At 39.8% G+C, this 16406-nt stretch overlaps 1 protein-coding gene across 5 annotated transcripts in view; it reads right to left on the reverse strand.

Annotated features, from left to right (window-relative positions):
- Nucleotides 1-16406, reverse strand: part of sgcg (sarcoglycan gamma) — a 110448-nt gene that overhangs the window by 24175 nt on the left and 69867 nt on the right. For all 5 annotated transcript variants that reach the window (XM_031896161.1, XM_031896162.1, XM_018091369.2 and 2 more), the window contains 1 exon segment: nucleotides 1400-1501. In XM_031896161.1, the coding sequence (XP_031752021.1) occupies nucleotides 1400-1501 (102 nt within the window).

The raw sequence follows: 16406 nt of genomic DNA on the forward strand, positions 1-16406 counted from the left end.
GAAGTGAATGGGGTATAATCTCTGTAAAACCCATAATATAAAATAACCCTAATGTGTGTGAATGTGATAGGGATCTTAGATTGTAAGCTCCTCTGGGGCAAGGAAATGATGTATAATCTCTATAAAGCACTGCAGACATGTATAGGTGCTATATAAATACCAGGATATATAAATGACCAATTATTTTTGAATTTGGATAAACTTTTGTGGAGTTAAGCCACTTACTGTGTATGCCTTTGTATTAGCCCTAGATTCCATATAATCCCCTATCCCCTCTCACTATGTACTGTATGTCTTTATATTGACCCCAGATTCAGTAGAAATCAACTGTACCCTTTATAGTGCATGCCTTTGTATTGGCCATAGATTCCATAGAATCCCCTCTCACTGTGCATACCTGCAGGTAGCAGTCTTTTTATATTGGGGTCTATGAACCCTTTGCTAATCTTCTTGCAGTGAGAATTGATTTTCTTCCTATTAATCCTAACATTTTTTTTGCTGTTAACTGTAAAAATAAAGCATAAATAATAATAGTAAAGTCGACCTGTGTTCACTCAACCCCTTCTTACTCCCCCATTTGCCCCCCTCAGAAAGAAACCATCAGTGCATTATTTACTACAATAGATTAAATGTCACCGAGAAGTATACAAAATAAAAATCAGATTGGATTTACTTAGCAGCTAGTGGTCTATTAAAACTGCAGGTCTTTAATAGTGACATTTAATCTATTCTCAGAAATGACTTTCAAACCTTTATTCCCCAATTAGAGGAGATAAAACTCTTATCCAACAAGTACAAGAAGCCGGCAAACTTTGAAAGTATGATCAGAATGGATAATTGCTGTAGGAGGACAGATTGTCCAATGCACAGTGCTGTGGATATTCCACGCAAGCCCAGGTTTCGTTACATATTGCTGGTGCTTTTTTTCTATTACGTACATGCTGGCTGCAGTCACTGTTGCCCATGTATTGAATGCGAAACGCGTGGTAGCAATGGTACATGTGCTTTTCAGCCTGCAAAGGTTTTAGTGAGTGTACCTCTGTTAAGAAATGCTATCGCCCATTTCCCATTCAAGTGAATGTGAAGTGCCAGGAATGGTTTTAGAAAATATGAACCCCATGTACCATAAGCCTTTCTGATAGTATAATAGATTTCTACAAAACCGAATAAAGCCCATATAGGAACATCATGCTGTATACTAAGTAAGAAAGGGGTTATGACCCTGTTCGGGCACAAGTTCAGGAGCACTCTAGCACCCCTTAGTGTTCTATGGAGTATTTGAACTCTACACTGCACTGTGTGCCAGATTTAAAATGGGTGATTGCAGTTTCTTTATGTACTTGGCATGCTGAGTGGGGCATTGTGAATGTGCCCTTTGGGTTTAATAATGAATACTTACCACTCTGGAGTGAATTTCTTTGGCATACAGGGGATAAAGAAACTCCGATTCCCCCTCAAGGCGCAGTCCTTCACTTGTAACTCGTAAGTGTCCCATTCCGCTCTGTGGAAACATTAATACATAAATGGTTCTTAAGGGATGTGCTCTGAAGTAATTCTAAAATTGCTAACGGAGTTAAACAAGTGATCAAATGGCACCTCATACAGTAATACTAGGCCGTTCCAAGTTACTCTATGGACTAGCTCAGTGATCCCCAACCAGTGGTTTGTATGCAACATGTTGCTCACCACCCCCTTTGATGTTGCTCCCAGTGGCCTCAAAGTAGGTGCCATTTTTACATTTCTGGATTGGAGAAACGTTTTGGAAGCCCAGAGACACAGTTTTACTTTAAGCAGAGCCTCCTGCAGGCCAGCAGTCAACATGGAGTTGCCAAATCCCAGCCCTTATTTGGCATCCCCAAAGAACTTTTTTCATGCTTGTTTGGCTCCCCAACACTTGTGTGTGGCTCACAAGTAAAAAGGTTCCCTGATTAGGCTATAGGGTAACAACCATGCCCATACCAAGGGTTCAGCTAAGAAAGCTTGCCACTTAAATGTGTATTGTTTAGTACCAATCCCAATTTTTCCAGCAAAAACAGTTTACTTGTTGGCTCGCAGTCTTGCTGCAAACATGAACTATGGGTTTTAGGTAGGATTTTTTTAGGTAGGATCCTGAAGGGAATGTGCTGAAATAAAGGCAGAAAAAATCTAAACCCAGGAACTTTATCTTTAGAATAGTAGTTTGGGAGAAAAAAGATTGCCAAAAGGGTTTGCGAAAGATAGGTTTATGGTACAGGGGCATTCTGTCAACTGGTGGATATCAGTAGACTAAGAAGGGCATGAAGATGCCACTGCTGTTTCCAGTGGATTTCAGTGGGATCTAGTTGATATGGTGAATACAGGTATTTCACCCGAAAACGTGCATCAAAGGCTGTATGATCTGTATCAGGAGGTTCCTGGTGAAGACACACAGATGTAACAGATGTGGTTTTGGGCATTTTTCTGCCAGCTTTGTGCCATTTGTTTTAATTAAATCAGCACATTACAAATACATTACAAAAACATTTTATAGGCACAAATTGTGTTTGTGTTTATGTTAAATTTTGCTGGAATTTCAGCAACAATAATATTATTTTTAAAAATTGTATGGTCCATTAAACTTATTTCACTGCACAATATATAAAAAATAATCTAGAGGACAGGACACAGATACTGTATACGGGGTATACACTGGAACATTAATATTTTGTATTTTAGTCTTTTGGACCCCTTCTTTTCCAGGATAGTCCAGTGTGACCCTACATATTCATATACATATGGAGGGTGAATAGCTGCAGGATAGCAGCACTGGTTTCAGTAAACATAATAACATTTAATCATCAACACAACTGTGGAATATATAATGTGAGTAGGTAGAAGGATCACAGTCAATAGACTAGTCCCCAGGCAGGAAGCCACGGTGGATGGTTAAGTCTTCTCCCTTTCTCTCACAAAGCAGTGGTTCTGCCATGCTCTGAGGCTGAGGTTCTGCCTGTCTTTATAATAGAAAATTTAGACTGCAGTGGGCCAATGTGCAATGTGTGTGTGTCCCCTGACAAATTACAATGAAAAATAATTGGTAAGACCATTTCTACTTGTAACACTGTCTACTTAAGTACTTAGATGTCTGAGGACTACTATTATGGGTTATGTAAGTGCTAAAATTACAGTATCATTAGTATGCAGTCCTTAATTTGCCAGATTTGTGTGAAGAAGATGGGAGCGTTAACTCTTGACTGGCAGTTCTACATGGGACTGACAGCTAGGAGATCAGTTTCTCTAGTAGTAGTGGGAAGGAGAGCAGAGCTAGTGTAGCCCTAATGAGACTGCATAGCTGGGAAACAAACCAGTGCTGTGTATCAGTGTTATAGTGCCAGGGCCTGAATATCTGCCATCTGTACCCACTGCTCCTCATGGCATGTAATGTGCTGGTTTTTTATTTAAAGACTGCGCCTCACTGCATATAATGTGCTGGTTTTGTAAATACAGACTGCATTTGACTGTATATAATGTGCCTGGGATGTCATTACCCACTGCCTTTCTAGCTCTAAAACTAACTAAAACACATTTGAGCTAACCGATAAAAAAAACACAAATGAATGGTGAACTCTCTCCCTCCTGCACTTTTGCACAGTATCCCTGGGAGTCAGTGGGAACAGCAAGAGGTAGTTGGGTTAATTTTCACACCAGCAGCAAATCCACTAATCTCACATTAGCTTTAGGTCAGTCAATGTAAGGCCCATCTTTAGCCTCCCCAAACAGAAAAGTCACCCCCCTATGGGTACGACCCATCTGTCTTGGTACATATTGGTACTAAGGACAGAATTTATGGTAGGTGGAGGACCTAGGCTCTAAGATTAAGGTCCTCCAATTATATTTTTGTCTGAAGTTTTGCCTGTGCCATGTGCAAGTTTAGGGAGGGCTGACTTTTCTTTGGGGTACAATTTAAATAGCTGTGACAGATTGCACCTCAATAGTAGAGGGTCCACTGACCTAGGGGAAAGAATGGCTAAGAAGCTGGAACAGTGTTTAAACTAGGCAAGGGGGGGGGGGGGGTACAAGCTAATGTAGACCTGAAAGTGGGGTTAGTAAGGGGTCATGGGGAAGGAGTGAGGGGGGCATGCAGTTTAGCAGCTAAGGAGAAACCTCTGTTACAACTAAAACAGCCTAATAGTAACACTTGCCCTAGCTCTCCATTACGTAATATAAATGTCAGAGGGAAAAATAGTAACCTCTGCTGTATGCCAGCAAATGCACAGAGCTTGTTGGGTAAATTAGGAGCAGCAGCGTTATTGCCCCTGAGGCTTCGACATAAATGGATGCAGTTGTGCTGAGAGACCCATGCTTGTTGCATCTATTGACCCAGGCCGATGTAGGAACCCTGGACAGAAGGTGGGATGAAGGCAGCAGGAACCGTTACCGAATGGTGCAGATTGTAACTTGTAAATGAGCCCTACAGGGTAAAGTGAGTATTAGCTAATTGTGGAGCAAGAGGCATCCAATTCTACAGTAAAATCCCAAGTATATTCTTAGTCGGCCAAGAACTGTTCAATGTAAAAACACACATTTCACATCCTATTCTTTCCAACCTAACTTTTTAACAAGCCAGTATAAAGCTTCAAAATTCCAGAGCATCACATTTCTCACCACAGGTTGAAGGAGAATCAATAATGCTTGTTTATCCCATGACAATCTGGATTTTGTAAACATTAGGCCTTTTCATGTGCAATAAAAAACCAATACACATCCTTCTTCAACATCTTCCATTTCCCAAAGAATTTGCTGTAACAAATATAAATGTTTCCTTCCTCTCAAATCGGAGGATGCACGCTTCGTTCATTTTGGTAGATCATTGCTAAACTTTTATTCCTCAGTGTTTCTCTTGTTATATGGAGGAGCCGGGATCTCGGTGCCATAAGCAAATTGTGGCCAGCCAAGGACTTCTGAAAGGATCAAAAGATCTTCTGTTTCAGCCCATCAATAGCTCTGGTACGGCAAGCTTAAAAGATGGTCAATCTCTGCAGCAATACCTTGATGTTTAGAGCTTCTGCTTAGTCTGTTAGTGTCAGCGACATGTTCCTTTCAACTAACGATTACTTTTATCTTGATGTATTTGTGAAGGACTTTGTGCCGGTTCCCATTCAATGTGCTTATTTTTATGCTCGGAATAATATGCAGAAAATGTGATGGCCATATTCTGCACTGATGTTTCACCAATCTCCTTTTCCTATCATATACAGTGTGGGATCCAATAAATCACAATCTGGATTGTCATTACGCTACTCCAGCACAAAATCTGCAGCACAACTGCTAAGCAAATCAGTAATTTCCAACTTTACTCGTGCTGGTACTGTGGCCAAATAGGAGGAATCTGACAGCGCAAACAGCCCACACCACAGAAACTCTAAAGGCTTTTGCTTTTATGTTCACAGTCAGGGATACTCTGTTCTCTATGGGGTACTCACTAAATCACTTAAAAGCAGGTAAGCGATGGGATTTCACCTACAGAACACTAAACTATTTTAATGCCAGAGATTTAAAACTTTTATAACAGCTTGTTTTTGGAAAAAAATATTACTAACCTCTGTTTATACAGGGATGGCATCATCTGACTTGTACGTGGTTGGGTTTGAAACAATTTTCAGCACAAAAAGATGTTATTTGTTTCCATGTTTATCATTCTTCTGACTCACACATCAGGTGGGGAGAATTATTATAGTGCTATAAGTGCTATACTTGGAATATATTGGAAGGAATTGTATGGCAACAGCTTAGTAAAACACTATAGTGGATGAGCAATTTTGAGTTACTTGGCACTGATGAATTAACATGCACTTGTATTCATTATAGCATAATTACAGAATTAGGCCTACTCAGCAGCGGTGGGTTTAGCTCACATATGGCCTCCTATATAGAGGTGCACATTGGGGGATTTGTTAAGAACTTTTTCATTTCTAAGCTCTTTAGTGTAGAGCCCAGGTGCATCATGGACACATCCACTTGTTTGGCTGGATCACCACATCTGGCTGATCCAAGAGTTTCAGCCTGTGTGGTTGTCCACTAGCAGTATTGGGGAGCTCAGCTCTCTGTTAACTTACCCAAACGGGTGTCTGGTGCAAATACTGGAAGAACCTCACCTTGCATGGGGGTCAATATCCAACAACAAAAAAATCCAGTAGCACACTGAGGTTGCAAGCTTGAGAAAGGGTCTGGAGGGGCCTGAAATGTTGCTCTTGTTTTTTGTATGTACTTGGGCAAATAAAACACTTTTTTACAAGACTTGCAACTTGTGTGATACTGGATTTTTTTGTTGTGTGGTTGTCCACAACCTACAAGGTTTTCCAGCCAACCTGAACTACTCCAAAAGGATAACATGCTGCAATGGAGACCATTCCTTCCCTATGCACAGTCCAACAGTCAGCCAGACTGGTCAGTATCTGCCCATGTATAGAGAAGGTGATGTTATATTTTGCCAACCCAGTTTATAAGCTCTCATTTACTCATTGTGATTGTATGCACAATAATAGTTTTGTTGACAGAGTCTAATCAGCATAAACCATCCACAAATTACAACATAAAGTACTTCTATATCCTACTGTGCTGTGATGAAACGGAAGAAGGGTTTCATAATATCTATGGCGGCCGGGTGGGGGCGGGCACAAAATGGGGCATACTGTGATGAAATTGGGTGGGATTATGGCATCACAGGGTGGAGCAACAACATCAAAGGTGGAGCGTCATCATTTAGTGTGAGGATTTGGTGAGTATAAAAGCTAGTAAGGGGCAGGCTGGGGGCAGATCAGAGGCAGGCTTTGGCCGAATTAACAAGTTATTACAAATTTACAGGCAACTACATCACCAGTAAATTTGTAATATCAGCCCCAGCCGTGGCTGGTATTTGGCAGTAAAACACCTGCCAGAGGGTAACCCTAACCTTGTATAGCCCTAACCATTCACTTCACCCCCTGCAGCCTATAAACTCTTATCTATAAAAAATGCCAATTCAACAGTTTCATTGAAGTCAAAATAAGAGCCAGTAATTTATAAACAAAACAACTCTCTGTTCCTGTCCCAATAAATAGTCATCCAAATAGCCACCCCTCTGCCTGACCCTATCACAAGCTCTATGTAGGTCCTATATGCAAGTACGGGTCCTGTTATCCAGAATGCTCAGGATTTGGGGTTTCCAGATGGGGGTCTTTCGATCGATATACTCTGCTAAAAAATCATTTAAACATTAAATAACCCCAATAGGATTGTTTTGCATCCAATAAGGATTAATTATATCTTAGTTGGGATCAAGTACAGGTACTGTTTTATTATTACAGAGAAAAGGGAATCATTTAACCATTAAATAAACCCAATAGGATTGTTCTGCCCCCAATAAGTGGTAATTATATCTTAGTTGGGATCAAGTACAGGTACTGTTTTATTATTACAGAGAAAAGGGAATCATTTAACCATTAAATAAACCCAATAGGATTGTTCTGCCCCCAATAAGGGGTAATTATATCTTAGTTGGGATCAAGTACAGGTACTGTTTTATTATTACAGAGAAAAGTGAATCATTTAACCATTAAATAAACCCAATAGGGCTGTTCTGCCCCCAATAAGGGGTAATTATATCTTAGTTGGGATCAAGTACAGGTACTGTTTTATTATTACAGAGAAAAGGGAATCATTTAACCATGAAATAAACCCAATAGGGCTGTTCTGCCCCCAATAAGGGGTAATTATATCTTAGTTGGGATGAAATACAGGTACTGTTTTATTATTACAGAGAAAAGGGAATCATTTAACCATGAAATAAACCCAATAGGGCTGTTCTGCCCCCAATAAGGGGTAATTATATCTTAGTTGGGATCAATTACAAAGTTCTGTTTTAGTAATACAGAGAAAAAGGAAATACTTTATAAAAATCCAAGTTATTTGATTATAGATAGAGTCTATGGAAGAAGGCCTTCCCTTCCATAGCTGGAAGGATAGCAGATAGTTTGTTTCCATACTGGCACTCCTTTTTGTTTCACTGGCAAGAAGGACAGAATTTAAAAAATAAACTCAATCTTGATTTATAAAAATACAATAAACTCAATTTTGGAGAATACTGATCTGTTCTGTTCATCCACTCTGAAAAACGTAACAAAAAAAAGTTTTATACAATACAGATATTTCAGCACTTGTATAACTGATGCTCACTGTAAATGTGGATATTAAACAGTGAGACGTAACCAGCTCTATATATACAGGTATGGGATCACTTATCCAGAACGTTCAGAATTATGGAAAGGCCATCGCCCATAGACTCCATTAAAACCAAATAATTCTAATTTTAAAAAAATATTTCCTTTTTCTCTGTAATAATAAAACAGTACCTTGTACTTGATCCCAACTAAGATATAATTACCCCTTATTGGGGGCAGAACAATCCTATTGGGTTTATTTCATGGTTAAATGATTCCCTTTTCTCTGTAATAATAAAACAGTACCTGTACTTGATCCCAACTAAGATATAATTACCCCTTATTGGGGGCAGAACAGCCCTATTGGGTTTATTTAATGGTTAAATGATTCCCTTTTCTCTATAATAATAAAACAGTACCTGTACTTGATCCCAACTAAGATATAATTACCCCTTATTGGGGCAGAACAGCCCTATTGGGTTTATTTCATGGTTAAATGATTCCCTTTTCTCTATAATAATAAAACAGTACCTGTACTTGATCCCAACTAAGATATAATTACCCCTTATTGGGGGCAGAACAGCCCTATTGGGTTTGGTTAATGGTTAAATGATTCCCTTTTCTCTGTAATAATAAAACAGTACCTGTACTTGATCCCAACTAAGATATAATTAGCCCTTATTGGGGGCAGAACAATCCTATTGGGTTTATTTAATGGTTAAATGATTCCCTTTTCTCTGTAATAATAAAACAGTACCTGTACTTGATCCCAACTAAGATATAATTTACCCTTATTGGGGCAGAACAGCCCTATTGGGTTTATTTAATGGTTAAATGATTCCCTTTTCTCTGTAATAATAAAACAGTACCTGTAATTGATCCCAACTAAGATATAATTACCCCTTATTGGGGGCAGAACAGCCCTATTGGGTTTATTTAATGGTTAAATGATTCCCTTTTCTCTGTAATAATAAAACAGTACCTGTACTTGATCCCAACTAAGATATAATTAGCCCTTATTGGGGGCAGAACAATCCTATTGGGTTTATTCAATATTTACGGTAAATGATTTTTAGCAGATTTAAGTTATGGAGATCCAAATTACGGAATTATCCCTTATCCAGAAAACCCCAGGTCCCGAGCATTCTGGATAACAGGTCCCATACATGTACAACATTAACGTGGGGCAGGGAGATGCAGGGCACTTGGCAGAGTTAGTGAGGGGCTTTGCTCTTGGAACACATGCATGGTAACTGAAAGGAGCTAATTTATAAACTTTCTCTTCTCCAAGGTATAAACTTGAATAGTAAAGCCCGGTGCTCAGATTCCGACAATTCAATTGACTCAGCCTCTGCGAGCTGAGCTAGACTAATGGCTTTCTGAATTTCTGCAATGTACTCAAATTGTTTTATTTATTAGACTGTCAGTTGGATAAATGCTATGATATAGACTTCTGGCTTCCAAGATGCAGTTTTTTTTTTACGCATTTGAAATTTTGGACAGTTTGTTTCTGAACTAAAGAAATATAAGTCATTTGTTTATAATGATGAGTTTGGGAGGATTTTATTTTTTTATCCGTCTGCTGAACAAAAACAGACCTTTGGACTGGGCAGGCAGCTACCCCAGGATACCAACTGAGACCTACAGTAAATACAAGTTTGTAGGCCGACAGAAAAACCATCTTAGGACCATGGTGTTAAGTACAGGGCTCCAAAAACCTTTGTGTGTCCTGAAACACTTTCCTTCATTCAATGAGCACCCCATGTATATACAATATGTCCCTCTTGTATGCCACACCACTAGGCACTGACAACCCTACATATATAGATGGGGTAACTCTTTGTCTTCCAATCATGGAGTGCAAAGAGTTGAGCCTGTGAATGCCAGGCACACTTAAGGAGAGGTAAAGCACAAAAACACCCCTCTATCCATCAATGTACAACTATTTTTTTTAGACCACTTTAGGTTCTATGTCCTTGGTCCATCCACCCCTGTAGCTCAACCCCTCACTACAACCCCCAGACTAGGACAAAGATATCCTGCATTGCAAACATATATTGAAATTAAATATAAATCAAGGGCCCTTCTCTATGAGCTGCAGGATCTGTTCCATTACTTTTCTGACCCTATGCACATGGGTTAAATGACTGGAGCTTGCAGTGGTGCAATCTATGGAACCTACGGTCTTTAAACACTAGAAACCTTATTTAATTAATAGAAAACCTGCATTTAGGGAATACAATGTAGTAATAAATATTAGCAATAGTGATGAGCAAAATTTTTCGCCAGGCATGGATTCGCTGCGAAATTCAACATTTTGCAATTGGTGATTTTTTTTTCGAAACGGCCACAAACATTATCAGCAAAAAAAAATACAGTGTGGTCTCGCAAAAAAGTCACAGTTGCGTCAAAAAATACAGTGTGGTCTCGCAAAAAATCCACAGTTGTGTCAAAAAATACAGTGTGGTCTCGCAAAAAGGTCACAGTTGTGTCAAAAAATACAGTGTGGTCTCGCAAAAAAGTCACAGTCGCGTCAAAAAATACAGTGTGGTCTCGCAAAAAAGTCACAGTTGCGTCAAAAAGGTTGCGGACGTGAAACACTTATCACCAATTACAAAAAAGTCTGCTTTAGTCCAATTTTGTTTATTTTCAGAACTGGCAATGATGCCAACATACATAGGGAAATACAGTCAAACACTGAACCGCTGCAGACACAGGAAAGGACCTGGGCTGGAGGAATATTATTAATAAGCCTTATGTACCTAGCACAGGCATATTACCCAGCAATTTTGCCATAAAAGTTTAAATTCCAGTTTAATTTCCTACCACAAGGGCTGATCAGAAAACAATTACCAATACATTTTTGTGGGGAGAGAAACCTGGGCAAAACCCATGTGAAAATTCCACTCAGAAAGAATCAAACCCCCGAGCTCTGGGGGGCAGCAATATAAACGACTGTATAGCCCACTTGCTTGAATGGCACTGTTGAGGAAACAAATTCCTTTGAAAGCTTTTCAACTGCACATCCTAAATTGACCTAAAATGGTACTTGATTGGACAGAAATATGCAGTGATGCACCCAAAAACATGGCAGCACTCCCACATAAAACGTATAGCCTGTAGCCGATTATCAGCTGCCGGGATGTTGATCAGTGCCTTAAGCACTCATGTTGGACTGGAGATACTTGGGCCCACCGGAGGACCTGACCATCATGGTTCTACCACCACTAACTACCCCTTGCCCCCCAATTTCCCAATGCAAACACCAACTAAAACTGGGGCCTGCTGAGATTTCTTCTGGTCCCATGAGAACAAGGACAAGATTCCTCCATGGAAACAGAAGCATGTTTTTTTTTCTGAAACCTACAGTGTTTGAACATATGTCCCTAGAGATGGTGAATTGCTCTTAATTTATTACTTTGTCCTCATATGATAACATATCCCCATATTGTACCTGGGCAGAAAAATCTGCTTATGAAACAGTAGATCACCTCAATTTCCTAAAGAACATACTACATGGGGATTTTTTTATGACAAACTCAGAGGGGCTTATGTTTCCCCAGGAACCAAGGTTCTGAAACAAGCTCTATCCCTTGGGGAACTGGAAATAAGGGGAAGTAGGGTTGCCATCTTGTAAAATTTGTTTTATCAGCTGACTGGTGATTGGTCACAAAAGGGGGCAGGCTATGCACAAACAGGGATGTGGTGACATCACAGGGGGCAGAGCTAAGGCACATCAGGCATCTAGAGAGTCAATCGAGGGGGATCAGGGTAAGTAAAAGGTAAGACTGGGGCGGGTCGAGGGGCTTAGGTGGGCGGGGCAGTAGCTAAACTAAGGAATATTACAAATTTTTAATACTGGCCTTGGCCAGTAAAGCACCCACCAAGGCTAAGTGGCATCCTTAATGGGAACCTTAGGCAAAAGTAAATAGTTCTCTGAGAACACTATCGCTTTAAAACTCAATATGAAACGTAGGATCAGGCCCTAGTGCTGCATTGATCTGCACTAAGAAAATATGATCCATACAGGTAAATAAGTTATCATCTCTAGCTGATTGCTCAGCCATGCTTTCCATCACCAGTGCAATTAGACTTTTCCCATTGGATCATAAAGGTAAAATAACCCGCACAACACACAGAGCTTAATTCAAAGACTGACTTTACTCATCGGAGCATTCAGCCAGGCTTTGTAATTACTAATTTGGTAGTAAACAATAAACAATCATACATTGTTGTGCTGAGATAATGAGGTTGAGCAAAGATTGTTTATAAGCAATTAGCAGATGCAAGGTTGGTAATGAATCTGATGGAACGATATTGTTATTTCACCAACTCTGTACGTGCACAGACTGTCAGGTAAAATCCCTAATAGCCTGGTATGTTGGCAGCGCCGCTAAAGGGATCCTGTGCCCAGAGGGACATATTTACTTTTACCTCAAAACAAAAGTGAAATATTGTGTATAGGGGTGCAGTGTAGGAATTCAATTTCATAATTATTTAATGAATGGACATAAAATATATCTGCTATAAATACATTTATTAGCTGATATTGAACTACACCCCCACAAGAAACAGGCTATCATTTAGATGTTGAAATCCCAGTGAAAACCCCTTTCAGTTGGACTGGCCCACCAGGAACTAGGGAAAATCCAGACAAGCCCTGGTCCTGCTTGACCCCACTCACTGCCTAATGCCCCCCACCACTGACAGTGTGACTTGTTTTCATCATCCCTCCCTTACTTTCAGCCCCACCGACTGCCTGCCTCCCTGCTGGCACCCACCAACGGCACCCACCAAGGGCAAGCAGCATGGGAACACCATGGTATGTCTGGTGTTAATATGCTAATTATCTATCTTCTGCAGTGATTTTTCAGGCATGTTAAGGGTTAATGTTCTCATAATCTATTGTTACAGTGATTTTACTGGCATGCCTGAGGTTAATGTGCTCATTATCCATTTATGCAGTAAACTTACTGGCAAGTCTAGGGTTAATGTGCTCACAGTTACATAGTTACATATTTAAATTGGCTTGAAAAAGACCAAAGTCCATCAAGTTCAACCCTTCTAAGTGAACCCAGCACACACATAAACCTATAGTGATCTATCAATACACTCACATACATAAACTGTATATACCAACATCGATACTAACTGTAAATTTTAGTATCACAATAGCCTTGGATACTATGCTTGTTCAAGAACTCATCCAGGCCCCTCTTGGGCATTAGCAGAATCTGCCATTACAACATCCCTATGAAGGGCATTCCCCAACCTCACTGCCCTCACCGTGAGAAATCCCCTGTGCTGCTTCAAATGGAAGAACAGTTCCCCTTATCTATACGGGGGCCTCTGGTGCGCTGATTGTTATATGGGTAAAAAGAACACCCCCTATCTGCTTATAATCCCCTCTAATGTATTTGTACATCATGTCCCCTCGCAAGCGCCTCTTTTCCAGAGAAAACAACCCCAACCCTGACAGTCTAACCTCATGGTTTAACCCTTCCATCCCCTTTACCAGTTTAGTTGCAGTCTCTGCACTCTGTCCAGCTCATTAATATCCTTCTTAAGGACTGGAGCCCAAAACTGCCCCCCATACTCAGGGTGAGGCCTTACCAGGGACCTATAAAGGGGCAAAATTATGTTCTCATCCCTTGCGTCAATGCCCTTTTTATACAAGACAGCACTTTATTTGCTTTAGTAGCCACAGAATGACACTGCCTGGAATTAGACAACTTGTTATCTACAAAAACCCCCAGATCCTTCTCAATTAAGGAAACCCCCAACACACTACCTTTAAGTGTATAACGTGCATTTATATTATTCCTACCAAAGTGCATAACTTTGCACTTATCAACATTGAACCTCATTTTCCAGTTTGCTGCCCAGTTTTCCAATTTTGCCAAATCTCTCTGCAAAGCGGCAGCATCCAGCATGGAACTTATAGTTTTGCACAATTTAGTGTCATCAGCAAAAATAGAAACAGTACTGTCTATGCCCCCCTCCAGGTCATTAATAAACAAGTTAAAAAGCAAAGGACCATTTTGGAACTGGCACAAAATATCACAGATAACATAATAACAACAGTATTTCAATTTCAAGATAATCTATATCAATATGACAACATTATCCAATTGTTAAATGAATATGCAACTTGATTCATGTAATGTGAAATTTATTTTGTTGCTATAAAATTACAGAAAAAAAAGCAAAGGCCCAAGGACTGACCCCTGCGGTACTCCACTAACCACACTGGTCCAATTAGAAAATGTTCCATTTACAACCACTCTTTGTAATCTATCCTTCAGCCAGTTCTCTATCCAATTACAGATATTATGTTCAAGGCCAATATTCCTTAATTTGATCATTAACTTTCTGTGCGGTACTGTGTGTTAGTTCATTTTCTGCAATGATCTTACTGGTATATCTGTATCTATCTATATTATGGCTTAAGGAAGGCATTTTTTGGGTCCTCAAGCCACACTTTCATGTAACCTCGAGGAAACTCTGCTTTTCAATGTACATAGCAGGGAGTAGGTGGCCGTTACATTTATACGGATGTTGGGCCTCTCGTGTGAGGTTTTCTGGTGGGGCCCATGTACCCCAGTCTGACATTGGACCTCTCTATCCTGCCCAAAAAGGTCCCTTTTTTCAAACCAAGTATCCTTTATTTTCTTTACTGATGCAAAATCATTTTCTGTCTTTAACAAGTTCTTTGGCCATTAAACAAACAAAATTAACAATTACAAGACACACCCAAGCAGAAACTCCAATAAATGTAAATTGCACCACGGCACATTACCAGGCTGATATCTGAAATAATTAACATCAATTGGAAAATGATTAATTACAACATTACTTCTGTATAACTTGCTAGAAGGGCTTCATAAACAGAGAGAAGAACCTCGCGCAACGTGATTAATTGCGTAGCCGTGGGAGAAGAGAAGCAGAGATAAAAGGATTAAAAAAACAATAAAGGAACTTGCGCGGCGAATACGAGAAATTTCATTTCCGAAACAGAAGTAAATGAAGTAGTAATACGGGAAATTAACATTCGCACTTAGCAGCCCTATAGCACTTGAGGAATTGAATTAAATGTGTATAAAGGCATCAAATTACTTTTCTTTTTGCAGATTTTTAGAGTTTCTTAAATGATCATAAAGCCCAAAAATGCACATAATACATGAAAAATATGTTGTGTTTTCCCCAAACTTACTCTGAACACATAAACGACATTTGAAGGGATATCAACATAATAGTGAAAGTAACGCAGTAACTGATATCCTGGAGGGGGCACTTTGTCCAAATTGCTATATTTAGGGCTACAAGAAGCCAAACGTATAGGCCATAGTCACAAATAAGCACGGGAAGCTGGACTGCTGCTGACTTTTATGGGAAAATATAGCAGCTGACCTCCGAAAACTCTCCTAAACGTGGTAGTTCACCTTTACGTTAACATTTAGGGGCCGATTTACTAATCCACAAACGGATCGAAAGCGTTCGAATGCACTTTTTTTGTAATGATCGGTATTTTGCGATTTTTTCGTAAATTGTCGCAACTTTTTCGTAGCCGTTACGACTTGCGTGAATTGCCGCGACTTTTTCGTAGCCGACGCGAAAAAATCGGAAAGGTTTGCCTGCCATTTACTAGCGCTCAATACGAAAAAGTCGTGACAATTCGCGCAGGTCGTAACGGCTACGAAAAAGTTGCGACAATTCACGCAAGTTGTAATGGCTACGATAAAGTCGCGACGGTGACGAAAAAATCGCAAAAAATACAAAAAAGTCGCAAAATGTTCGTTTCCAATCCGTTTTTTTCCCATTCGGGATTCGGATTCGTGGATTAGTAAATCAGCCCCTTAGTGTGTTATAGAATTGCCTATTCTAAGCAGCTTTTCAATTGGTCTTTATTACTTGTTTCTTATAGTTTTCTTCCTCTGACACTTTCCAGCTTTCAAATGGGGGTCACTGACCCCAGCACCCAAAAAAACTATTGCTCTGTGAGGCTACAGTTTTATTGTTATTGTTACTCTTTATAACTTGTTTTTCTATTCATTTACCATGCTCTCATTCAAACTGCTCCCTGGTTGCTAAGGCAATTTGAACTGTAGCAACCATATAGCCGCTGAAACTCCAAACTGCAGAGTTGCTGAACAAGAAGTGAAATAACTAAAAAAAACACAAATAATAAAAAACGAAGACCAATTGCAAATTGCCTCAGAATATTACTATCTACATCATACTAAATGTTAA

The sequence above is a fragment of the Xenopus tropicalis genome, chromosome 2 (genome assembly GCF_000004195.4).
Source record: "Xenopus tropicalis strain Nigerian chromosome 2, UCB_Xtro_10.0, whole genome shotgun sequence".
Classification (NCBI taxonomy): Eukaryota; Metazoa; Chordata; class Amphibia; order Anura; family Pipidae; genus Xenopus; species Xenopus tropicalis.